This window comes from Aotus nancymaae, unplaced genomic scaffold (genome assembly GCF_030222135.1).
Source record: "Aotus nancymaae isolate 86718 unplaced genomic scaffold, 86718_ANA_hifiasm-v0.15.2.pri h1tg000051l, whole genome shotgun sequence".
Lineage (NCBI taxonomy): Eukaryota > Metazoa > Chordata > Mammalia > Primates > Aotidae > Aotus > Aotus nancymaae.
Window position 1 is genome coordinate 5,431,022 of NW_026988465.1, and position 27,608 is coordinate 5,458,629.

Genomic DNA, 27,608 nt, shown 5'->3' on the forward strand with positions numbered 1-27,608 from the left:
TTAAAGATATTTACAGAACACTGTACTTGACAACTGTAGAATATAACATTCTACTCATCAGCACATTCAACATTCTCCAAGACAGAATGTATGATAGGCCACAAAACCAGTCTCAATAAATTTAAGAAAATCAAAATTATATCAAGCACTGTCTCAGATCACAGTGAAATAAAACTGGAAGTCAACTCCAAAAGAACCCTTAAAACCATGCAAATACATGGACATTAAATAACCTGCTCCTGAATGACTGCTGGGTCAACAATGAAATCAAGATGGAAGTTTAAAAAACTTTTTGGAATGAATGATAATGACACAATCTATTGAAATCTCTGGGATACAGCAAAAGCAGTGCTAAGAAGAAAGTTGATAGCATTAAATGCCTATATCAAACAGCCTGACAGAGTACAAATAGACGATCTAAGGTTATAACTCAAGGAACTAGAGAAACAAGACCAAACCAAACCCAAACCCAGCAGAAGAAAAGAAATAACAAAGATCAGAGCGGAACTAAATGAAACTGAAACAACAACAACAAACATACAAAAGACAAACAAAACCAAAAGCTGGTTCTTCAATAATAGAAACAAAATTATTACACCATTAGCGAGATTAACCAAGGAAGGAAGAGAGAAGATCCAAATTAACTCAATTAGAGATGAAATGGGATATATTACAACTGATACCACAGAAATACAAATGATCACTCAAGGCTACTATCAACACCTCTAGACACACAAACTAGAAAACCTAGGGAGATGGATATGTTCCTGGAAATAAACAACCCTTCTAGAGTAAACAAGGAAGAAACAGAAACTCTGAACAGGCCAATAACAAGCAGTGAGACTGAAATGGTAATACAAAAAATTGCCAAGAAAAAAAGTCCAGAACCAGATAAATTCACAGCTGAATTCTACCAGATATTCAAAGAAGAAATGGTACCAATCCTGTTGACACTATTCCAAAAGACAGAGAGAGAGAATCCTCCTTAAATCATTCTATGAAACCAGTATCACTCTAATACCAAAACCAGGAAAGGACATAACGAAAAAAGAAAACTACAGATCAATAACCCTGCTGAACATAGATGCAAAAATCCTCAACAAAACACTAGCTAACCGAATCCAGCAGCATTATCTAAAACAAAATCCACTATGATCAAGTGGGTTTCAAACCAGTGAAGCAGGGATGGTTTAACATATGCAAGTCCATAAATGTGGTAACACCACATAAACAGAATTAAAAACAAAAATCACATGATCGGCCAGGTGCAGTGGCTCATGCCTGTAATCCCAGCACTTTGAGAGGCCAAGGAGGGTGGATCACTTGAGGTCAGGAGTTAGAGACCAGCCTGACCAACACAGTGAAACCCTGACTCTACTAAAATTACAAAAATTAGCTGGGTGTTGTGGCAGGCACCTGTAATCCCAGCTACTCAGGAGGCTGAGGCAGGAGAATCACTTGAATCCGAGAGGTGGAGGTTGCAGTGAGCCAAGATTGCACCACTGCACTCCAGCCTGACTGACAAAGCAATACTCTTAAAAAAAAAAAAAAAAAAAAAACACACACACACACACATGATCATCTCAATAGACTCAGAAAAAGCAACTGATAAAATCCAGCATCCCTTTATGATTAAAACACTCAGCAAAGCCAGTATAGAAGGGACATACCCTAAGGTAATAAAAGCCATCTATGACAGACCCACAGCCAACATTATACTGAATGGGAAACCTTGAAAGCATTCTCCCTGAGAACTGGAACAAGACAAGAGTACCTGCTTTCACCACTTCTATTCAACATAGTACTGGAAGTTCCAGCCAGAGCAGTCAGACAAGAGAAAGAAATAAAGGGCATCCAAATCGGTAAAGAGGAAGTAAAATTGTCACTGCTCGCTGATGATATTATCGTATACCTAGAAAACCCTTATGACTCATCCAAAAAGCTCCTATAACTGATAAATGAATTCAGAAAGTTTCAGGATACAAAATCAATGTACACAACAAATCAGCAGTACTGCTATACACCAATAGCAACCAAGCTGAGAATCAAATTAAGAGCTCAAGCCCTTTTACAATAGCTGCAAAATAGTAAAATACTTAGGAATATACCTAACCAAGGAGGTGAAAGACGTCTACAAGGAAAACTACAAACACTGCTGAAAGAAATCATGGACAACACAAATGGAAACACATCCCATGCTCATGGATGGGTGGAATAAATGTTGTGAAAAGTTCATAATGGCAAAAACAATCTACAAATCCAATGCAATTCCCATCAAAACAGCATTATCGGACGGGCGCAGTGGCTCATGCCTGTAATTCTAGCAGTTCGGGAGGCCGAGGTGGGAGGAAGTTCTGAGGTCAGGAGTTCGAGACCAGCCTGGCCAACAGGGCAAAACCCTGTCTCTACTAAAAATACACAAAAATTAGCTGGGTATGGTGGCACACACCTATAATCCCAGTTACTCAGGAGGCTGAGGCAGGAGAATTGCTTGAACCCAGGAGGCAGAGGTTGCAGTGAGCCAAGATTGCACCACTGCACTCCAGCATGGGCGACAAAGTGAGACTCCCTCTCAAAAAAAAAAAAAATATATCAATTTTCACAGAACTAGAAAAAAAAATCCTAAAATTCAGATGGAACCAAAAAGGAGTCCACATAGCCAAAGCAAGACTAAGCAAAAATAACTAACCTGGGGTCATCACGTTACCTGACTTCAAACCACACTACAAGGCTACAGTCACCAAAACAGCATGGAACTGGCATAAAAACAGGCACATTGACCAATGGAACAGAATAATGAACCCAGAAAGAAAGCCAAATACTTATAGCCAACTGATCTTTGACAAAGCCAACAAAAACATAAACTAGGGAAAGGACACCCTATTCAACAAATGGTGCTGAGATAATTAGCAAGCCACATGTAGAAGAATGAAACTGGATCCTCATCTCTAACCTTATACAAAAATCAACTCAAGATGGATCAAAGACTTAAGACCTAAAACCATAAAAATGCTACAAGATGGCATTGGGCAAAGACTTCATGACCAAGAACCCAAAAGCAAATGCAACAAAACCAGAGATAAATAGATGAGACTTAATTAAACTAAAAGGCTTCAGCACAGCAAAAGAAATAATCAGCAAGCAGACCAAACAGGCAACCCACAAAGTAGGAAAAAATCTTCGAACTATGCATTCTACAAAGAACTAATTTCCAGAATCTACATAAAGAACTCAAACAAATCAGCAAGAAAAAAACAATCCCATCAAAAAATGGGCTAAGGACGTGAATAGACAATAAAAAAAGATATACAAACGGCCAAAAACATATGAAAAATGCTTAACATCAATAATTATCAAGGAGATGCAAATCAAAGCCAGAACTCAATACTAACTTACTTCTGCAAAAATGGCCAATAATATTTAAAATTTTTTAGAAAATTGATGTTGGCAGGGATGTGGTGAAAAGGGAACACTTGAGAGAGATCCAAGATGGCCGGTTAGGAGGAGCTCAAGATTGCAGCTCCGAGTGAAAGCGCAGAGGGTGAGTGGACGCCGCATTCCCAGATAGATTTTTACTGCCCACAGACCAGGAGATTCACAGGCGGAGGAGCCCCATGGGTCGCCAGCGTGGCTGTTTTGGCCGGTGCGGCTGTTTGGCCTGCGCCCTGGCGCAGGGGTTCCCAGTGCAGAGTAAACTAGACTGTGTCCCCTCTTAGCCAGCAAGGGGAGCTGAAACGGGGAGCCAGGCCAGGAGATTCCCGGGCAAAAAAGCACCACGAATCTCAGAGCCACGGTTTCAGCCGGCGCAGCAGCTCCCAGTGCAGAGTAAATGAAACTGTGTTCCCTCTTAGCCAGCAAGGGGAGCTGAAACAGGGAGCCAGGCCAGGAGATTCCCGGGCAAAAAAGCGCCATGAATCTCAGAGGCGCGGTTTCAGCCGGCGCAGTGGCTCCTGGTGCAGAGTAAACAAGACTGTGTCCCCTCTTAGCCAGCAAGGGGAACTGAAGCAGGGAGCCAGGCCAGGAGATTTCCAGGCAAAAAAGCGCCACGAATCTCAGAGCTGTGGTTTCAGCCGGCGAAGTGAGTCGCTGCACGGGAAATCACACAGATCCCGGCGCCTATTCAACAGGCGACCAGGTCACCTGGTAGAGAGCTGACCGTTCAACTAAAATACAAAAGGTTCTGAGGCAGGGAGCCAGGTGACCAGGCCCAGCTGGTCCCACCCCTACAAAGACAAAAAAACAGCAATTGGAAATGCTCTGGGTTGAGACTTTCACGGCAAGCACAACTGAACCTGGGATGGTCCAGCTCTGTGGAGGAGGGGCGTCCGCCATTACGGAGACAGCCTGCAGTTCCCAGGGCAACCTGCCGTCGCCGAGGTAACCCGCCATTACAGAGAGAGTCCGTCACTACAGAGGCGGGCCAAAATAGCGGAAGCAGTTCTAACTACACCCATATAAACAGGACTGCAGGGAAGTTCACACGGCAGCTGGGTGGAGCCCACAGCAGCTCAGCGAAGCCTCTGCAGGCTGAGAGTGATTAGGCTGCTCCTTGTGGGCAGGGAAAATGGCAGCAGCACAGCGGAAACTCATAAAGCCCTAACTCCCTGGGACAGAACACCTGGGGGAAAAAAAGGGGGTTTATGAGTTCTGCTGCTGCAGACTTAAACTTACCAAAATCAGAAAGTCAACAACTACAAAGTCGACAGGTGGATAAATCCACAAAGATGGGAAGAAACCAGCGCAAAAAGGATGAAAACACCCGAAACCAGAACACCTCTCCTCCTACAAGGGATCACAACTCCTGACCAGCAAGGGAATAAGACTGGATGGAGAATGAGTGTGATGAAATGACTGAATCAGCCTTCAGAAAGTGGATAATAAGAAACTTCCGTGAGCTAAAAGAACACGTTCTAACCCAATGCAAGGAAACTAAGAACCTTGAAAAAAGACTTGATGAAATGCTAACGAGAATGGACAACTTAGAGAGGAATATGAGTGAATTGATGGAGCTGAAAAACACAACACGAGAACTTCACGAAGCATGCACAAGTTTCAACAGCCGAATTGACCAAGCAGAAGAAAGGCTATCAGAGGTCGAAGATCAACTCAATGAAATAAAACAAGAAAGCAAGATTAGAGAAAACAGGGTAAAAAGGAATGAACAAAGTCAACAAGAAATATGGGACTATGTGAAAAGACCTAATCTATGTTTGATAGGTGTACCTGAATGTGACGAAGAGAATGCATCCAAGCTGGAAAATACTCTTCAGGATATTATCCAGGAAAACTTCTCCAACCTAGCAAGGCAGGCCAATATTCAAGTCCAGGAAATACAGAGAACATCACAAAGATATTCCTCTAGAAGAGCAACCCCAAGGCACATAATCGTCAGACTCACCAGGGTTGAAATGAAGAAGAAAATACTAAGGGCAGCCAGAGAGAAAGGTCGGGTTACCCACAAAGGGAAGCCCATCAAAATCACAGCAGATCTCTCAGCAGAAACCCTACAAGCCAGGAGAGAGTGGGGGCTGATATTCAACATCCTTAAAGAAAATAACTTTCAACCCAGAATTTCATATCCAGCCAAACTAAGCTTCATAAGTGAAGGAAAAATAAAATCCTTCGTGAACAAGCAAGTACTCAGAGATTTCATCACCACCAGACCAGCTTTACAAGAGCTCTTGAAAGAGGCACTACACATAGAAAAGAACAACCAGTACCAGCCACTCCAAAAACACATGAAATGGTAAAGAGCATCAACACAATGAAGAATCTGCATCAACCAACGGGCAAAATAGCCGGCTAGCATCAAAATGGCAGGATCAAAGTCACACATAACAATATTAACCTTAAACGTAAATGGACTAAATGCCCCAATCAAAAGACACAGACTGGCAAATTGGATAAAAAGCCAAAACCCATCAGTGTGCTGTATCCAGGAAACCCATCTCACATGCAAGGATACACAAAGGCTCAAAATAAAGGGATGGAGGAAGATTTACCAAGCAAATGGAGACCAAAAAAAAAGCAGGAGTTGCAATTCTCATCTCTGATAAAATAGACTTTAAAGCAACAAAGATCAAAAGAGACAAAGAAGGACATTACATAATGGTAAAAGGATCAATGCAACAAGAGCTAATGATCCTAAATATATATGCACCTAATACAGGAGCACCCAGATACATAAGGCAAGTTCTTAATGACTTACAAAGAGACTTAGACTCCCACACAATAATAGCGGGAGACTTCAACACACCATTGTCAACATTAGACAGATCAACGAGACAGAAAATTAACAAGGATATCCAGGACTTGAACTCAGACCTGGACCAAGCAATCTAATAGACATTTACAGAACTCTCCACCCCAAATCCACAGAATATACGTTCTTCTCAGCACCACATCACACCTACTCTAAAACTGACCACATAATTGGAAGTAAATCACTCCTCAGCAAATGCAAAAGAACGGAAACCATAACAAACAGTCTCTCAGACCACAGTGCAATCAAATTAGAACTCAGAATTCAGAAACCAACCCAGAACCGCACAGCTTCATGGAAACTGAACAACTTTCTCCTGAATGTTGACTGGATAAACAATGAAATGAAGGCAGAAATAAAGATGTTCTTCGAAACCAATGAGAACGAAGACACCACATACCAGAATCTCTGGGACACATTTAAAGCAGTCTCTAGAGGAAAATATATAGCAATAAGTGCCCACATGAGAAGAAAGGAGAGATCTAAAATTGACACCCTATCGTCAAAGTTGAAAGAGCTAGAGGAGCAAGATCAAAAAAACTCAAAACCTAGCAGAAGACAAGAAATAACTAAGATCAAAGCAGAATTGAAGGAGAGAGAGACATGAAAAACCCTTCAAAAAAATCAATAAATCCAGGAGCTGTTTTTTTGAAAAGATCAACAAAATAGACAGACCACTAGCCAGATTAATAAAAAAGAAAAGACAGAATAACCAAATAGATGCAATAAAAAATGATAAAGGGGATATCACCACAGATTCCACAGAAATTCAAACCATCATCGGAGATTATTACAAACAACTCTATGCACATCAACTAGAAAGCCTGGAAGAAATGGATAAATTCCTAGACAGTTGCCTCCTCCCAAGCCTAAACCAGGAAGAAGTCGAAACCCTGAATAGACCAATAACAAGGTCTTAAGTCGAGGCAGCAATTAAGAGCCTACCACCCCAAAAAAGCCCAGGTCCAGATGGGTTCACAGCCGAATTCTACCAGACATACAAAGAGGAACTGATACCATTTCTTCTGAAACTATTCCAAATAATCCAAAAAGAGGGAATCCTTCCCAAATCATTTTATGAGACCAACATCATCCTGATACCAAAACCCAGCAGAGACTCAACAAGAAAAGAAAACTACAGGCCAATATCCATGATGAACATAGATGCAAAAATCTTCAATAAAATACTGGCAAGCCAATTGCAACAGCACATCAAAAAGCTTATCCACCATGATCAAGTAGGATTCATCCCGGGGATGCAAGGCTGGTTCAATATACGCAAGTCTATAAATGTAATTCACCACATAAACAGAACCAAAGACAAAAACCACATGATTATCTCAATTGATGCAGAGAAGGCCTTCGACAAAATTCAACAGCCCTTTATGCTAAAAACCCTCAATAAATTACGTATCGATGGAACGTATCTCAAAATAATAAAAGCTATTTACAACAAACCAACAGCCAATATCACACTGAATGGGCAAAAACTGGAAGCATTCCCTTTGAAATCTGGCACTAGACAAGGATGCCCTCTCTCACCACTCCTATTCAATATAGTACTGGAAGTTCTAGCCAGAGCAATCAGGCAAGAAAAAGAAATAAAGGGTATTCAATTAGGAAAGGAGGAAGTCAAATTGTCTCTATTTGCAGATGATATGATTGTATATCTAGAAGACACCATCATCTCAGCCCAAAAGCTCCTGAAACTGATAAGCAACTTCAGCAAAGTCTCAGGATACAAAATCAATGTGCAAAAATCACAAGCATTCCTATACACCAATAACAGACTTAAAGAGAGCCAAATCAAGAATGAACTGCCATTCACAATTGCTACAACGAGAATAAAATACCTAGGAATACAACTAACAAGGAACGTAAAGGACCTCTTCAAGGAGAACTACAAACCACTGCTCAACGAAGTAAGAGAGGACACAAACAGATGGAGAAACATTCCATGTTCATGGTTAGGAAGAATCAATATAGTGAAAATGGCCATACTGCCCAAAGTAATTTACAGATTCAACGCTATCCCCATCAAGCTACCAATGACCTTCTTCACAGAACTGGAAAAAACCACCTTAAACTTCATATGCAACCAAAGGAGAGCCCGTATAGCCAAGTCAATTCTAAGCAAAAAGAACAAAGCGGGAGGCATCAAACTATACTACAAGGCTGCAGTAATCAAAACAGCATGGTACTGGTACCAAAACAGAGATATAGACCAATGGAACAGAACAGAGGCGTCGGACGCAACACAACATATCTACAACCATCCGATCTTTGACAAACCTGATAAAAACAAGCAATGAGGAAAGGATTCCCTGTTTAATAAGTGGTGTTGGGAAAACTGGCTAGCCATATGCAGAAAGCAGAAACTGGACCCCTTCCTGACACCTTACACTAAAATTAACTCCAGATGGATTAAAGACTTAAACATAAGACCTAACACCATAAAAACCCTAGAAGAAAACCTAGGCAAAACCATTCAGGACATAGGCGTAGGCAAGGACTTCATGACCAAAACACCAAAAGCATTGGCAACAAAAGCCAAAATAGACGAATGGGACCTAATCAAACTCCACAGCTTCTGCACAGCGAAAGAAACAGTCAATAGAGTGAATTGGCAACCAACAGAATGGGAAAAAATTTTTGCAGCCTACCCGTCTGACAAAGGGCTGATTTCCAGAATTTACAATGAACTAAAACAGATTTACAAGAAAAAAACAAACAAGCCCATTCAAAAATGGGCGAAGGATATGAACAGATACTTTACAAAAGAAGACATACATGAGGCCAACAAGCATATGAAAAAATGCTCATCATCCCTGGTCATTAGATAAATGCAAATCAAAACTACATTGAGATACCATCTCATGCCAGTTACAACAGCAATCATTAAAAAATCTGGAGACAACAGATGCTGGAGAGGATGTGGAGAAATAGGAACACTTTTACACTGTTGGTGGGAGTGTAAATTAGTTCAACCATTGTGGAAGACAGTGTGGCGATTCCTCAAGGACCTAGAAATAGAAATTCCATTTGACCCAGCAATCCCATTACTAGGTATATATCCAAAGGATTATAAATCATTCTACTATAAGGACACATGCACACGAATGTTCACTGCAGCACGGTTTACAATAGCAAAGACCTGGAACCAACCCAAATGCCCATCGATGATAGACTGGACAGGAAAAATGTGGCACATATACACCATGGAATATTATGCAGTCATCAAATACGATGAGTTTGCCTCCTTTGTAGGTACATGGATGAAGCTGGAAACCATCATTCTCAGCAAACTGACACAAGAACACAAAATCAAACATTGCATGTTCTCACTCATAGACGGGTGTTGAACAATGGGAACACAAGGACACAGGGAGGGGAGCACTATACACTGGGGTCTGTTGGCGGGGAGTGGAGGGGGACAGCGGGGGGTAGGGAGTTGGGGAGAGATAGCATGGGGAGAAATGCCACATATAGGTGAAGGGGAGGAAGGCAGCAAATCACACTGCCACGTATGCACCTATGCAACAATCTTGCATATTTTTCACATGTACCTAAAACCTAAAATGCAATAAAAAAAAAAAAAAAAAAAGAAAAGAAAAGGGAACACTTTTACACTGCAGGTGGGAATATAAACTAGTACAACCATTATGGAAAACAGTGTGGAGATTCCTTAAAGAACTAAAAGTAGATCTATCATTTGATCCAACAATGTACCCACCCAGAGGAAAAGAAGTCATTATACGTAAAATACACTTGCACATGCATGTTTATAGCAGCACAATTTGCAATTGCAAAAATATGGAACCAGCCCAAATGTTCATCAATCAAGAAGTGGATAAAGACAAAAAAAAAAAAAAATATATATATATATATACACACACACACACAAGTCTCATATATACACATGAACACACACACAAACATATATACACACACCATGGAACACTATTCGGCCATAAAAAGGAACAAAATAATAACATTTGCAGCAACCTGGTTGGAACTAGAGACCATTATTCTAAGTAAAGTAACTCAGGAATAGAAAATCAAACATCGTCTGTTTCTCCCTTATAGGTAGGAGCTAAGCTACGAGAACAAAAAGACATAAGAATAATACAGTGAACTTTGGGGACTCAGAAGGAAGGATAGGAGGGAGGCAAGGGATAAAAGACTACACATGGGGTACAGTGTACACTGCTCAGGTGTTGGGTGTGCCAAAATCTCAGAAATTACCACTAAATAACTTATCCACATACCCAAACAACACTGTTCCCCAAAAGCCTACTGAAAGTTTTAAAAAGGAATAAAAATATTTTTTAAAGGAAAAAAAAAAGGTAAAGAGTGTCTGAATAAAGAAATAAGACCCACCTCTATACTGCCTACAGGAAATGCATTTCACCTAAAAGGCACGCAAGTTCTATGTGCTAATGAAAAGAACACGTATTCTGCAGCAGTTGGGTGAAATGTTCTGTAAATATCAGTTAGGCCTGACATTTCCATGCAACCAGAAAAAGATATTCCATGCAACTGGAGACCAAAAAGAGCAGAAGGAGCTATACGTATATCAAATAAAACAGACTACAAACCAAAGACTGTAAAAAGAGATAAAGAAGGTCACTATATAATAATAAAGGGGTCAATTCCGTAAGAGGGTATAACAATTATAAATATCTATGCACCCAACACTGGAACTCCCAAGTACATAAAGCAAACATTAATAGATCTAAAGGGAGAGACAGAATGCAATATGGTAGCAGTAGGAGACTTCAATACCCCATTCTCAGTAATGGACAGAACAACCAGACAGAAAATCAACAGAGAAACATTGGCGATTTCAACTATGAACAAGACCAGGCCTTAATGACACTAATAGAACCTGCATCCAACTGCAGCAGGATACATGTTCCTTTCATCAGCACAGAGAACATTCTCTGGAACAGATCATATCTTAGGCCACAAAACAAGTCTCAATAAATTCAAAAAAGATAAGAGATAGTATCAGGTATATTTTCTGACCACAATGGAATAAAACTAAAAGTCAATAAATAACAAGAGAAACCTTGGAAAACACACACACATGGAAATTAAACAACACGCTCCTGAACAACCAATGAGTCAGGGAAGAAATTAAGAAGGAAATTTAAAAATTTCTTGAAACAAATAAAACAAAAATACAACATACCAAAATCTATGGGATACAGCAAAACAGTACTAAGAGGGAAATTTATAGCAGCAAAAGCCTGTATCAAAAAAGTAGAAAGACTTCAAATAAACAACCTAACAATGAACCTCAAGGAACCAGAAAAGCAAGAACAAACCAAACCCAAAATTAGTAGAAGGAAAGAAATAATAGAGACCAGAGCAGAAGTAAATAAAATTAAGTCTAAAAAAAAAATCAAAGAATCATTAAACTATTATGAACAACACTATGCCAACGAACTGGAAAACCTAGAAGAAATAAATTCCTAGACACATACAAAACTACCAAGTACAAACCATGAGGAAATAGCCTCAACAAACAACTAATAATAAATAACAAGACTGAAACCATGATAAAGTCTCCTATCAAAGAAAAGCCCAGGACCTCGCGGTGGCTCATGCCTGTAATCCCAGCACTTTGGGAGGCCAAGATAGGTGGATCACGAGGTCAAGAGATTGAGACCATCCTGGCTAAAATGGTGAAACCCCATCTCTACTAAACATAGAAAAATTAGCTGGGCATCGTGGCACGTGCCTGTATTCCCAGCTACTCAGGAGGCTGAGGCAGGAGAATCACTTGAACCCAGTAGGTGAAGGTTGCAGTGAGCTGAGATCGCGCCACTGCACTCCAGCCTGGCCACAGAGCAAGACTCCATCTTATCTCAAAAAAACAAAGAAAAGCCCAGGACCTGATGGCTACATTGCTGAATTCCATCAAACATTTAAAGAAGAATTAACACCAATTCTACTCAAGTTCTTCAAAAAACTTGAATATTCCCAAACTCAAAACTCATTCTACAAGGCCAGCACTACCTCGATATTAAAATCAGACAACGACAAAACAAGAAAAAAAGAGAAAACTACAGGCAATATCACTAATGAATGTAAAGGCAAAAGTCCTCACAAAATAGTAGCAAACCAAATTCAACAACACATTAAAAAGATCATTCACCATGATCAAGTGGGATTCATCCCAGGAATGCCAGGATGGTTCAACATATGCAAATCTATAAATAAACCATACGGTAATTTCAATAGATGCTCAAAAAGCATTTGATAAAATCCAACATTCCTTTATGATAAAAACTCTCAACAAACTGGGTATAAAAGGAACATAGCTCAAAATAATAAAGGCCATATATGGCAAATCCACAGCTAATATCATACTGAATGAGGAAAAATTGAGAGCATTTCCTGTAAAATCCAGAACAAGACAAGGATGCTCACATTCACGTCTTTTATTCAACGTAATACTGAAAGTCCTGGTAGGGCAATTAGGCAAGAAATAAGGGCATATGAATTGGAAAGAAATTCAGTCAAATTAGCTTTGTTCGCATATCAAATGACCTTATATTTAGAAAAATCTAAAGACTCACCAAAAAGCTCTTAGAACTAATAAATGTATTCGGTAAAGTTGAAGGATACAAAATCAACATACAAAATCAGTAGCATTTATATATGCCAACAGCAAGCAATCTGAAAAAGAAATCAAGAAAGCAATCCTATTTACAATAGCTACAAAGAACATAAAATACCTAGGAGTCAACTAAACTTCCAAAGAAGTGAAAGATCTATACGAGGAAAACTATAAAACATTGATGAAAAAAATTAAAGAGGGCACACAAAAATGGAAAGATATCCATGCTCCACAACTGGAAGAATACCACTAAATGACAGTCACACCCAAAGCATTTTACAGACTCAATGCAAACCCTATCAAAATGCCAATGACATTCTTCATATAAATAGGGAAAATAAATCCTAAAGTTGATACAGAACCACAAAAGACCCTGAATAGCCAAAGCAATTTGAGTAAAAAGAACAAAGCTGGAGGCATCACACTACCTGATTACAAAGTGTATTATTAATACAAAGCTATAGTAACCAAATCACATGACACTGGCATAAAAACACACAGACCATGCATGGGACAGAATCAATAAGTCAGATATAAATTCACACATTTATAATGAGCTCATTTTCAACAAAGGCACCAAGAACATACAATGGGGAAATGACAGTCTCTTCAATACACGGTTCTGGGAAAACTGGATATCAGTATGACTGGGAAAACTGGATAATATATGAAGAAGAATGAAACTAAACCGCTATCTCACACCATACACAAAAATCAAATAAAAATGGATTAAAGACTTAAATCTAAGACCTGAAACTATGAAATTACTAGAAGAAAGCATAGGGGGAAACACTCCAGGACACTGGCCTGGGCAAAGACTTTTTTCTGTAAGACCTCAAAAGTAAAGCAACTGAAGCAAAAACAGACCAATGGGATTACATCAAGTTAAAACGATTCCATGGGCTGGGCACAGTGGCTCACGTCTGCAATCCCCGCACTTTGGGAGGTGGAGGCGGGTGGGTCACGAGGTCAGGAGTTCGAAACCAGCCTGGCCAACATGGCGAAATTCCGTCTCTACTAAAAATACAAAAATTACCTGGGTGTGGTGGCAAGCACCTATAATCCCAGCTACTCAAGAGGCTGCAGCAGGAGGATCACTTGAACCCAGGAGGCAGAGGTTGCAGTGAGCCGACATCGTGCCACTGCACTCCAGCCTGGCAACAGCGTGAGACTCCATCTCAAAACAAACAAACAAACAAAGAAACAAACAAACAAAACGCTTCCATGAAGCAAAGAGAACAATCAGCAAGTTGAAGAGACAACCCACAGGAGGAGAAAGTATTAGCAACTATTCATCTGACAAGAGAATAAAACCAGAATATATAAGGAGTTCAAACAACAATATAGCAAAAAACCCAAAGAATCCAATTTAAAAAATAGGCAAAGATCCGTTTCAAAAAAAGAGATATTTCTCAAAAGACATACAATGCCCAAAAGGTGTATGAAAAAAATACCCAACATCACTAATTATCAGAGAAACGCAAATCAGACCACAATGAGATAGTATCTCACTCTAGTTAAAATGGCTTTTATTTGACAAGGAATAATGGATGCTGGCAAGGATGTGGAGAAAAGGAAACTCTTGTACACTGTCGATCAGAATATAAATTAGTACAACCGCCACAAGAACCATTTGGAAGTTCCTCAAAAACTAAAAACAGAACTACCATATGATTCAGTAAGTTCACAATACTGGGTATATATCTAAAAGAAAAGAAGAGAGACATCTGCACTCACATGTTTATTGCAGCACTAGCCAAAATATGGATCCAACTTAAATTCCCATGAATGGGTAAGAAAATGTGGTATATACACACAACGGAATGTTATTCAGCCATAAAAATGAATGAAATCCCATCATTTGCAGCAACATGGATCATTTGCAGAACTAGATCACACAGAAAGACAAACACTGCATGCTGTCACTCATATGAGAACTAAAGAAACGGATCTCATGAATATAGAGAGTAGATTGGTGGTTACCAGAGGCCAGGAAATATAGTGAGGAGGAGGGCATGAAGAAAGGCTGATTAATGGATATAAATATATTGTCTGATGAAGAAATAAGACCTAGTATTTGACACATCAGTAGGGTGACTATAGCTTGCAATAATCTATTATATAATTCAAAATAGCTATAAGACAATAATTTGAATGTTTTTAGCAAAAAGAAAAGAAAAATATTTAAGGTGATGAATATATGAATTACATTATTTGGTCTTTACAAATTATATGAAAGCACTAAATTACCATAAGTACCCCCAAAACATGTACATTATACAACAATACAAAAGTAAAATTATTTTTAAAAAGCTAAGGAAATGTAGTATTAGCTTTATATAAAAGAAAATAATTTCACCTTGGCATTAGGAACAGATTTTGGCTGAATGCTCACTCATTCATTTCAATGAACAAATAACTACCAAGTGGCTATTAAGTAACGGGCACTCTTCTAGGTGCCTGAGATACCACAGTGAACAGCAACAACAAAAAGAGTCCTGAGCTTACAGGACTCAAATTTTAGTTGGGAAGACAGACAATAAATACATAAATATTAATATGTCATGTTGCGATAAATGCTACAGAGAAAAACAAAGCAAAGTAGGGAGGCCAGGGCATTCCAGAGCGAAGGGGGATGAGCATTACAGAAGAACCAAGGAAGGTCTCATGGTTGATAGCTGAGCAGAGACCTACAGGAGATGAGAATATGGACATCTGAGAGATAAGTGTTCCAAGGGAGCAGCAGGTGCAAAGGCCCTGAGGTGGCAATTAGAGGAAGGGTAAGGTGGCCAGTGTAGCTAGAATGAAGTGAAGAAAAAAGAAATAGTAGGAAATGAAAGTCAGAGTGGGGGCCATTTTGTAGAAATGTCTTGGCCATTACAGAACTCTAGCTTTTAATCTAAGCGACATGAGGTGATTCAGAATACAGCAATGACAAGAGTTAAGTTACATGAAAGGATTATTCAGGCTCCCATGTGGAGAACAGACTATAGGGAGGGAAAACAAGCAGCACTGAGATGAGTTATGGGGCTACTAGAACAATCCAAGTGAAGACAACAGTGGCTTTAACCAGGGAAGCAGCAGTTGGTGACGTAGTCAGGATGGTCAGATTCTGCTTATATTCTCAAGGTTGAACCAAAATGATTTACTAATAAAATACTTGTAGGGGAGGGAAAGAGAGGAAGAAAGACAAGAGAGGAAGGAAGAAAGAAAGCAGAAGATGGGGAAGGAGAAGGCAAGGGAGGGATGGTAGAAGAGAAAGGAATAAAAGAGGAAGGGGGAAGCGGAGTTCAAGTTTTCCAGCCTGAGCAGCTAAGTGAATGGTGATGCCATCACTGAAATGGGACAGACTGAGATAAAGTAGAATTCAGAAGAACACCAAGGTTTAGTTCTGGACATGTTATACTGAGGTGCTTATTGGATATCTAAGCAGACTAGGCAGTTGCATACAAAAGTTGGGAATACAGAGGTATGCGACCAGGCTAAAAACACCAATGTGGAATTTAATTATTGATTGGTATACAGATGATACTGAAAGACGTGATTCTGTATGAGCTCACCAAGCAAGCGAGTTTAAACAGGAAGGCAGTCACAGAACCAAGCCTGGGAGCACCCCAAGTTTAAAAGTCAAGGAAGACAAGTGGGAAGTCACAATGTTGATTGAGAAGGAAGCGCCTGCAGTGTAGGAGGAAATCCAAGAAAAGTGATAATCTAGGAATAAAGGCAGACTTTTCTTATTATCTCTTCAAAGATATACAGAAGTAACATCCTGCAGTGGAACTTGAGCTCTGGAGGCAGAAGAACTAGGCTGGCATGGTAGTTCCTCTAATTATTACTGGAGAATCTGGAGTGTTCACTTAACTTTCAGTCTTCTCAACTATAAGGTGGGGACGATGATAAACATTTACTTTACCCAGATGGACTGCAATGGCGCGATCTTGGCTCACTGCAACCTCTACCTCCCAGGTTCAAGTAATTCTCCTGCCTCAGCCTCCTGAGTAGCTGGGATTACAGGCGCCTGCTAACACGCCCAGCTAATTTTTGTATTTTCAGTAGAGAGGGGGTTTCACCATGTTGGCCAGGCTAATCTTGAACTGCTGACTTCAGATGATCCACCCACCTTGGCCTCCCAAAGTACTAGGATTACAGGCATGAGCCACGCACCCAGCCTCATACATAAATAATTCTTATTGATAACTATTGGAGTTTTCCTTTTAGCATGCCAATTAGAATGTCTGACAGGGTTAAGGATGTGTCTATGAACAAATGAGGGCATGTCTGTCACAATACGCAAAAGCCTATCTGCTCTTCCACTCAGAGAAACCAAATGTGATCTGGGAGATGTATCTTCTCCAACCTCCTTTCAGCATTAGAGTACATGAGACCATTAACTTCAACTTGGACACAAAGACTTATTTAATTCAGCTATTCACCAAGGTCTCTCTGCTGCCTTTCTTCACCAGCCATTCTACTGCAGGTCAGTTTGTGTGTGTGTGTGTGTTTTTTTTTTTCCGGCTTTTTTTCCCTTGAGAAAGATCTGTTCCATTTTACACTTCAGTAACCCATCATTATTTACCAGTGTTATCCCCACTTGTTGCTCCTGAACTCCTTCTTACACATCACTTGAATGAGCTGAATATTGGCAGTATAAATCTTGAGTTTCTGAAATACTTAAAATTTCTAAATCAGTTACTAATAAACTTGAATTTACTTCGTTATGATTTGATACTAAAAATATTAATAATATATTCATTTTGATCAACCATCTCTCCACATTAACAGACTTTACTTAATGAAAAAAAGTGATAAAATGTAAACATTTATGAAAGGATTATTTTCTGAATAAAGCTAAAACCTCTAGTCTCCTATGTGAAAAAGATCATCTCAGATCTTCCTAGTTCCTGGTAAACAAAAAAGTGAGATGGAGTCTTGCTGTCACCCAGGCTGGAGTGCAGTGATGCAATCTCAGCTCACTGCCACCTCTGCCTCCTGGGTTCAAGCAATTCTTCCACCTCAACCTCCCAAGTAGCTGGGACTACAGGTGCGCACCACTATGCCCTCCTAACTTCAGTATTTTTAGTAGAGATGGGGTTTCACCTTATTGGCCAGGCTGGTCTCAAACTCCCAACCTCGTGATTCACCTGCCTCGGCCTCCCAAAGTGTTGGGATTACAGCCATGCCTACGGCACCCAGCCTCAAATTTGTTTTTTCTAGACAAAACTTTTTGTAAAAATAGGCCGAGTGTGGTGGCTCATGCCTGTAAAAAATCCCAGTGCTTTGGGAGGCTGAGGCAGGTGGATCACTTGAGGCCAGTAGTTTGAGACCAGCCTGGACAATATGGTGAAACCCCATCTCTACTAAAAATACAAAAATTAGCCAGGCGTGGTGGTGCATGTCTGTAGTCCAGCTACTCAGGAGGCTGAGGCACGAGAATCACCTGACTCTGGAAGACGGAGGTTGTAGTGAGCCAAGATTGCACCACTGCCCTCCAGCCTGGGAGACAGAGTGAGACTATGTCTCAAAAAAAAAAAAAACTGTAAAAATAGGTGAAAAATGTTCTGACTTTCACATATACTAAACAGATTGTCTTGTGCACCACAGATGCTCACATCTTGCTTTGGAGATTAATGCTTTTAACATCAATGCCAACACACATTAATCACTAGAAAACTACTTTCTCTGTAATTGGGCTTCCCTCTCATGTATCCAGGTTAAGAACTTTCCCTCACCACCTCCCACCATAATTAATACTCAAGAAAATATATTTTGGTGTAGCATTCATTTGAAATGAAAAGCAATAAAAAAAAATTGCTGGCTCACATCTCTGGAGAACTTGGTTCAGATTGTTCCGCATTGTGTCTCTACATCTGGGAAGAGTATGTTCATTTGTTTCCTGGATCATATTCTTCAAATTTTCAAGAACTCTCATTTCTCGAAGACCACGTTTTTCCTATTAAAAGAAAGTAAATGACTAATAAATACTGTAGTTTCTTTTTGAGACAGAGTCTCACTGTGCCAGCCAGGCTGGAGTACAGTAGCACAATCTCAGCTCACTACAACCTCCACCTCCCGGGTTCAAGCGATTCTCCTGCCTCAGCCTCCTGTATTTTATTATTATTACTTTTTTTTACTAGAGACCGGGTTTCACCATATTGGTCAGGCTGGTCTCAAACTCCTGACTTCAGGTGATCTGCCCACCTCAGCCTCCCAAAGTGAAGGAATTATTGGCGTGAGCCACTGTACCCAACCATATTGTGTCTTAAATCTTATCCACCCAGGTTTTGGTTGTTAGGTTATGACTTATTACTGAAAATTTATGCAGCCTTCTTCTAATTATTTGGCAATAAATGCCTTACAACCCGGAGGCATTTTTAAAATTATGAAATGCTTTTGGAGCACCAAAAGTTGCAATGTGAGTAATATTTTTATAGCAATGTTAAAAAATTGGCAAGAAAAATACTAAAAGAACAAGAAAAATGGCCCAGATTGCCACGTTTTATTAGAAGGAAATTAAACACCCCTATCTGATCTTAAATTTCATTTTGTCATTCTTACTATCATATAGCTTCTGTTATTATGTGCTATATTTTTTATCTTATTTCTTTTTTTTTCCTCAAAATAAAAATGGGTAGTGAAAGTACTATCTAAATACTTCCCTATGCAGAAAAGAACACTGAAGGCCTGAGACTATTATCGTTAAAAAGCCCTCCTCAGAAGGTTGGCCCTGGCTGGGGGCTGGAAACTTGAGTAGTAAACAGTTCCCTACATTGATATAAAACCCTTCCATAAATTATAAAAGTAGGTCACTGTGCCTAAACGGTTTACAGCAAGCTTGCCCAACCCACGGCAGACGGGCTGCATGCGGCCCAAGATGGCTTTGAATTTGGCCCAACACACATTCGTAAACTTCCTTAAAACATTATGAGATCTTTTTGTGATTTTTTCTTTTTTAGGTCATCAGTTATTGTTACTGTTAGTGTATTTTATGTGTGGCCCAGGACAATTCTTCCATCAGCTATTGTTACTGTTAGTGTATCTTATATATGGCCCAAGACAATTCTTCTTCCAGTGTGGACCAGGGAAGCAAAAAGACTGGACACCCCTGGTTTACGCAAACAACGTGATTAATGTTGAATACCTCTTTCCTTCTGGAAGTCTGAAAATGTTGGACATGCTAGGCAGAGGATGCCTCCTTGACCAGCCCCCAGTAAAACCCCTGGACTCCTAGGCTCAGGCAAGCTTCCCTATAAGATTACACTTTACATGTGTTGTCACAACCTGTCTATAAGGGGAATTCCGTGCATCCTGTGTGGCTCCACCGAGGGAGGACTCTTGGAAGCTTCTAGCTGGGTTCCTCCAGACTGCTTCCCAAGCACCTTTTCCCTTTGCTGATTTTGCTTGGTATTCTTTTGCCATAAAAAAGCTTGCCACAAGTATGGCCTTATGCTGATTCCTGTGAGTTCTTCTAGTGAATCACTGAACCTGCAGGTGGTCTTAGGAACTCCAAAAACATCTCCATTCCAGAAAGTAGAGCAAAACCACCCTCCCTGCCCAAAATAAGAGTGGGCTATACTTAGTAACTTGCTTTCAAAGAATAGAACAGAGAAAGAGAAAAATATTAACACTATAGTAGAGAAAATCAGCAAATGCAATAAGACCTCAATCAGGCCAAGAAGGTTCATATCATCAGTGGTGTGTTGATAGCATGCGCTCTCTGATGTAATGTGATAAGGGTACTTCACCTCTGTGGCATTCTTTCCCAATACCCAAAACCCCAGTCTAGTCATGAGAAAAACGATAAACTCAGATTGGATACCTAGCCAGTACTCAAGACTTATGTAAAGGTCAAAAAAAATAAGGAAAGGCTGAAAAACTGTCACAAACCAAAGAAGACTAAGGTGGCATGATAATTCAATGCAATGTGGTACCCCAGATTAGATTCTGAAGTAGAAAGGGGACTACAATAGAAAAACTGGTAAAATTCAAATAAAGTCTGGTGTTTCATTAACAGTAATGTATCAATGTTGGTTTCTTAGTTTTTACAAATATAGCATGGTAATATAACAAATTAAATAATGAAAGAAATTGGGTAAGGTGTTGATACAGTTTGGCTGTGTCCCCACCCAAATCTTAACTTGAATTGTATCTTCCAGAATTTCCACATGTTGTGGGAGGGACCTAGGGGGAAGGTAACTGAATCAAGTGGGGGGGCCAGTCTTTCCCATACTATTCTCATGATAGTGATTAAGTCTCACAAGATCTCATGGGTTTATCAGGGGTTTCCATTTTTGCTTCTTCCTCATTTTCTCTCGCCACTAACATGTTAAGAAGTGCCTTTCACCCCTACCATGATTCTGAGGCCTCCCCAACTGTGTAGAACTGTAGGTCCAATTAAACCTTTTTCTTCCCAGTCTTGCGTATATCTTTATCAGCAGAGTGAAAACAGACTAATACAGTAAATTGGCACTAGTAAAGTGGGCCATTGCTGAAAAAATACCAGAAAATGTGGGAGTGACTTTGGAACTGAGTAACAGGCAGAGGTTGGAACAGTTTGGAGGGCTCAGAAGAAGACAGGAAAATGTAAGAAAGTTTGGAACTTCCTAGAGACTTGCTGAATGGCTTTGACAAATAAGATGATAGTAATATGAACAATAAGGTCCAGGCTGAGGTGGTCTCAGATGGAGATGAGAAACTTGTTGGGAACTGGAGCAAAGGTCACTCTTACTGTGTTTTAGCTAAGAGGCTGGTGGCATTTTGTCCCTGCCCTAGAGATTTGTGGAACTCTGAACTTGAGAGAGGATTTAGGGTATCTGGCAGAAGAAATTTCTAAGCAGTAAAGCATTCAAGAGGTGACTTGGGTGCTGTAAAATGCATTGAGTTTTATAAGGCAAGCAGAGCATGAAAGTTTAGAAAATCTGCAGCCTGACAATGCAATAGAAAAGAAAATTTCATTTTCTGACAAGAAATCAAGCCAGTTACAGAAACTTGCATAAGTAACAAGGAGCCAAATGTTAATTCCCAAGACAATGGGGAAAATGTCTCCAGGACATGTCAAAGGCCTTCATGGCTGGCCCTCCCATCATAGGCACAGAGGCCTAGGAGGATAAAGTGGTTACGTGGGCCAGGTCCATTGCCCCTGTGCTGTGTGCAGCCTAGGGACTTGGTGCCCTGTGTCCCAGCCACTCCAATTGTGGCTGAAAGGGGCCAACATATAGCTTAGGTTGTGGCTTCGGAGGGTGGAAGCCCCAAGCTTTGGCAGCTTCCATGTAATGTTGACCTCGTGAGTGAACAGAAGTCAAAAATTGAAGTTTGAGAACCTCTGTCTAGATTTTAGAAGATGTATGGAAATGCCTGGATACCCAGGCAAAAGTTTGCTGCAGGGGCAGGGCCATCATGGAGAACCTGTGCTGGGGCAGTGTGGAAAGGAAATGTGGAGTCGGAGCTCCCACACAGAGTCCCTGCTGGGGCACTGCCTAGTGGAGCTGTGAGAAGAGTGCCACCATCATCCAGACAGCTTGCACCATGCACGGAAAAGCCAAAGAAACTCAACACCAGCCTGTGAAAGCAGCCGGGAGGGAAGGTGTACCCTGCAAAGCCACAGGGCGGAGTGTCCCAAGACCATGGGAACTCATCTCTTGAATCGGCGTGACCTGGATGTGAGACCTGAAGTCAAAGGAGATCATTTTGGAGCTTTAAAATTTGACTGCCCTGCTGGATTTTGAACTTGCATAGAGCTGGTAACCACTTTGTTTTGGCCAACTTCTCCCATTTGGAATGGCTGATTTACCCAATACCTGTACCCCCATTGTATCTAGAAAGTAACTAGCTTGCTTTTGATAGGTGGAAGGGACTTGCCTTGTCTCAGATGAGACTTTGGACTGTGGACTTTTGGGATTAATGTTAAAATGAGTTAAGACTCTAGGGGAACCACTGGGAAGGCATGATTGGTTTTGAAATGTGAGGACGTGAGACTTGGAGGGGCCAGGGACAGAATGATATGGTTTGGCTGTATCCTCACCCAAATCTCAACTTGAATTGTATCTCCCAGAATTCCCATGTGTTATGGGAGGGACCCAGGGGGAAGAAATTAAATCATGGGGGCCGGTATTTTCCACATTATTCTCATGACAGGGAATAAGTCTCATGAGATCTGATGGGCTTATCATGGGTTTCTGCTTTTGCTTCTTTCTCATTTTTGCTTGCTGCCGCCATGTAAGAAGAGCCTTTAGCCTCCCGCATGATTCTGAGGTCTCCCCAGCCATGTAGAACTGTAAGTCCAATTAAACCTCTTTTTCTTCCCAGTCTTGGGTATGTCTTTATCAGAAGCATGAAAACAAACTAATACAGGGGTATATGGGAATTCTCTGTACTATCCTTGCAATTTTTTTACAAATCTAAAATTAATACAAAACAAAAAGTTTACTATAAAAAAGACTGGTAAACTTGACTGTGAAAAAATAATAAGTTAGTTATATTACTGAGGTTTTTTATCTTTTTTGAGCCATTCTTATATGGCCAGCTTCTTAATTTTTCTAATTTTCAAATAATAAAAAATTAACAACTTACAAAAAAGTTGTGAGAGAATAATATAATGAACTCTCATATGCTTATCACCAAGTTTCAGCAATTCTCATGACTGATTCCCCCTGCCATAATACACCATACCTCATCCCCTCTAGATTATTTTGAAGCAAATCCTAGAAAGTATATCATTTCAACTGTAAATATTTCAATCTGTATCTTTTTTATTTGTTGTTGTAGAAACAGGGTCTTGTTCTGTTGCTGAGATCACACCATTGCTGGAGTGCAGTGATGTGAGCTGGAGTGCAGTGATGTGATCATGGCTACTGCAGCCTTGACCTCCTGGGCTCAAGCAATCCTCCTGCCTCAGCCTCCAACTAGCTGGGACTACTGGCACACATCACCACGCCTCGCTTTTTTTTTCTTTTTTTTAATTTTTTTTGTAAAGACAGGGTCTCACTTTGTTGTCCAGGCTGACCTAAAACTCCTGGGCTCAAGCAACCTTCCCACCCTGGACTCCCAAAGTGCTGAAATTATACGCATGAGCCACCATGCTTGGTCTCAACATATATTAGTATCTTTAAAACACAAGACTCACCTTAAATAATAAGACTACCTCTCTCACACACACATACACACAGTCAATAGTAATTTGTGTGTGTGTGTGTGTGAGACAGAGTCTGTCTCTGTTTTCCAGGCTAGAGTGCAATAGCATGATCTTGGCTCACTGCAACCTCTGCCTCCCTGGCTCAAGTGATCCTCCTACCTCAGCCTTCCAAGTAGCTGGGATTACAGGCACACATTACGATACTTAACTAATTTTTGTATTTTTTATAGAGACAGGGTTGTCCTATGTCTCTATAAAAGACATTTGTTGACCACGCTTGGCCAACAATTTTTTAATATCATGAAATATCAAAGTAGTGTTCACATTCCCTCAAATGTCCTATGTTTTTTTATCCCCCAGTTTGTTTGAACCACAACCTAAACAAGTTTTATATACTACAATTTTAATATGTTTCTTAAGTCCTTTTTAACCAATAGCTTTCCCCTTTCACTGTTTTCCCTTGCAATTTGTTGGAAAAAAGTGAGTCATTTGTTCTGCACAGTTTCCCACAGTCTGTTGTTTGCTGAATGAATCCCCATGGTGTAATTTAACATACTCCTTTGTCTCTTCTCTTTCCTGTAAATTAGTGGTTAGAACTAAAGCCTTGATAAAATTCAGGGTTCTGTTTTCTGTTCGCAATAATGTTTCAGATATGAGTTGTATACTGTCGACAGCATCTTGGTAGCATTCTGTCTTTGTTTACTAGCAGAAATACTCTACGAAGAGAAACTGCCTCCATCGACAACTTAGTTACTCTGAGGAATGTTCACATACAAAAGGCAAAATAAAACACTTGATTCTTTCCCCCTTATTTACCAGTTTCAAAAACAATGAGTTGGCTCTCTAGTATCCACTAAAGGTGATTTAAAAGAGGTTTTTTGTCTGTTTGTACATATCCCTATGACACACAGATTTAAAGATATTTGAAGTTTTTCAATCCATTGCAGTATTTCTCACAGGAGGAATGTGAGGTCTTTTGCACCAGATAACTGGTACTCAGATGATCTCAGCTTTGTCCAGTGGGAGCCTAGTCAAGCTGGCTCTGGAATGCTTCAGACAAAACTCCAGTATTTTGTAGTATCTCATTTGCTTTCTGGCATGACCTGATGCTCCAGGTTCACCCTCTGCATTTCCTGCTCTGGACTTGGAATGAGCAGGTGTCTAACTCCCACTGGGATGTAGAAATGGAATTTGGAGACCAAGCACAAGGGCTGCTCACTGCTATCAGGTTGGTCACTGTTTCTAACTTTTCAGTGAACAAGGCTAGGAAATATGTATTTTTAAAAAGAATAGATATATCTTGAGTTCATATCGATAGTCAAATTCAAGACCACAGAATTTCTAATTACCCTCTTCTGTCTTATCTGTTTCTTTCCAGTTATCAAAACACCAACATAATTGTTTTATCACTGATTCAATCAAATAATACCAATACTACCATCAACAAAATAATTACTAAAAAAAAATTTAAGATTTTTAAAAATTGTTTTGAAAGTATATTTCTAGGATGTAAAGTCAAATCACTGTGCCTTGAAACTGCATGGAACAATTTCTCTCTGAGTAGCAATGTCACTATCCAAAAACATAGGCTTGTGCCTTAAATCTACATCTGTAAAACAAAATATATTCAAAGAAGTCTAGCTTCCACTCCTATCCTTTGCACCCCATTTCCTCCATAGCTTTCCCTTTAGGTAATTATTAACAATTTAACTAACCACTGTTAAATATATACATGCATGTATAAATGTATACATGTAAATATATATATATTTTTTGAGATAGGGTCTCACTCTGTTGCCCAGGCTGGAGTACAGTGGTGAGATCCTGGTTCATTGCAACCTCCACTTCCTGGGCTCAAGAGATCTTCCTGCTTCAGCCTCCATGTAGCTGAGAGAACAGGCATGAGCCACTATTCACAGATAATTTTTGTATTTTTTGTTGAGACAGGGTTTCATCATCTTTCCCAAGACTAGTCTCAAACTCCTGAGCTCAAGCGATCCATCTACCTCAGCCTCCCAAAGTGCTGGGATTATAGGGGTGAGCCACCGTGACTGTCAGATGTATATACTTTTAAGTGTACACAAGCATACCTTACTTTACTATGCCTCACAGATACTGTGTTTTTTTTTCCCCAAATTGAAGGTTTGTGCGACCCTGTTTCAAGCAAGTCTATTGGTGCCATATGTCCATCAGCATTTGTGTCCCTGTGTCACATTTGGGCAATTCTCATATTTCACAAGTTTTCATTACTATTACAATTACCATTACACCTGTTACGGTGATCTGTGATCAGTGATCTTTGATATTACTGTCGTCATAGTTTTGAGGTACCACAAACCAGTCATGTAAGACCATGAACTTCATCTATAAATGTTGGGTTTGTTCTGACTGCTCCGCTGACCAGCCGTTGCCCCATCTCTTTCCCTCTCCTTAGGCCTCCGTATTCCCCCAGACACAATGAAATTAGGCCAATTAATAACCCCACAATGGCCTCTAAGTGTTCAAGTAAAGAAAGAGTCATACATCTCTGACTTTAATCAAAAGCTGGAAATGAGTACACTTAGTGAGGAAGACATGTTAAAAGCCAAAACAGGATGAACATGAGGTCTTTTGCACCAGATATTTAGCCAAGATGATAATGGAAAAGAAACATTTTTTCTTTCCCCAACATTTGCCACCTGGGTTCAAGTGATTCTCATGCCTCAGCCTCCTGAGTGGCTGGGATACAGGCATGTGCCACCATGCCTGGCTATTTTTTTTTTTTTTTTTGTATTTTTAGTAGAGATAGGGTTTCACCATGTTGGCCAGGCTGGTCTAGAACTCCTGACTTCAGGTGATCCACCTGCCTTGGCCTCCCAAAGTGCTGGGATTATAGGTGTGAGCCACTGCGCCTGGTAGAAAAAAACATTCTTGAAGAAAATTTAAAATGTTATTTCACTGAACATATGAATGATAAGAAAGTGAAACAGCCTTTAGGCTGTTAATAAGGAGAAAGTTTGAGTGGTCTGGATAGAAGATGAAACCAGCCACAAAATTCTCTTAAGCTAAAGCATAATCCAGAGGAAGGCCCTAATTCTCTTCAATTCTATGAAGGTTGAGAGAGGTGAGGAAGCTGCAGAAGGTTTGAAGCCAAGCCAGCAGAGGTTGGTTAATGAGATTTAAGGGAAGACACCATCTCCATAACATACAAGTACAAAGTGAAGCTGCAAGTGCTAATACAGACTGCAAGATCTAGCTAAGATCATTGTCACCAACTGAACATTAATGAACCATGAACATTAATGATTCATAGGTGGCTACACTAAACAACAGATTTTCAATGTATATGAAACAGCCTGCTGTTAGCAAAAGATGCCACCTAGGACTTTTTCATGGCTTGAGAGGAGAAGTCAACGCCTGGCTTCAGAGGGTCAACGGATGAGCTAACTCTTTTGTTAGGGGTTAATGAAGCTGGTGGCTTGAAGTTGAAGCCAGTACTCACGTACCATTCCAAAAATCCTTGGGCCCTAAAAACTTATGCTAAATCTACTCTGCTTGTGCTTTATAAAAGGAACAACAAAGCCTGGATGACAGCACATCTGTTTACAGTA

The 27,608-nt window shown here is 40.1% G+C and overlaps 1 protein-coding gene across 4 annotated transcripts in view; it reads right to left on the reverse strand.

Annotated features, from left to right (window-relative positions):
- Positions 1-27,608, reverse strand: part of BLOC1S5 (biogenesis of lysosomal organelles complex 1 subunit 5) — a 479,535-nt gene that overhangs the window by 438,916 nt on the left and 13,011 nt on the right. Inside the window, exon 3 of one of the 4 annotated variants that reach the window (XM_012440293.3) lies at positions 18,711-18,840. The exons of the other annotated variants lie outside the window; for them this stretch is intronic. Within the exon in view, the coding sequence (XP_012295716.2) occupies positions 18,711-18,840 (130 nt within the window). The remainder of the gene's footprint in view (positions 1-18,710; positions 18,841-27,608) is intronic. 4 annotated transcript variants of the gene reach the window in all.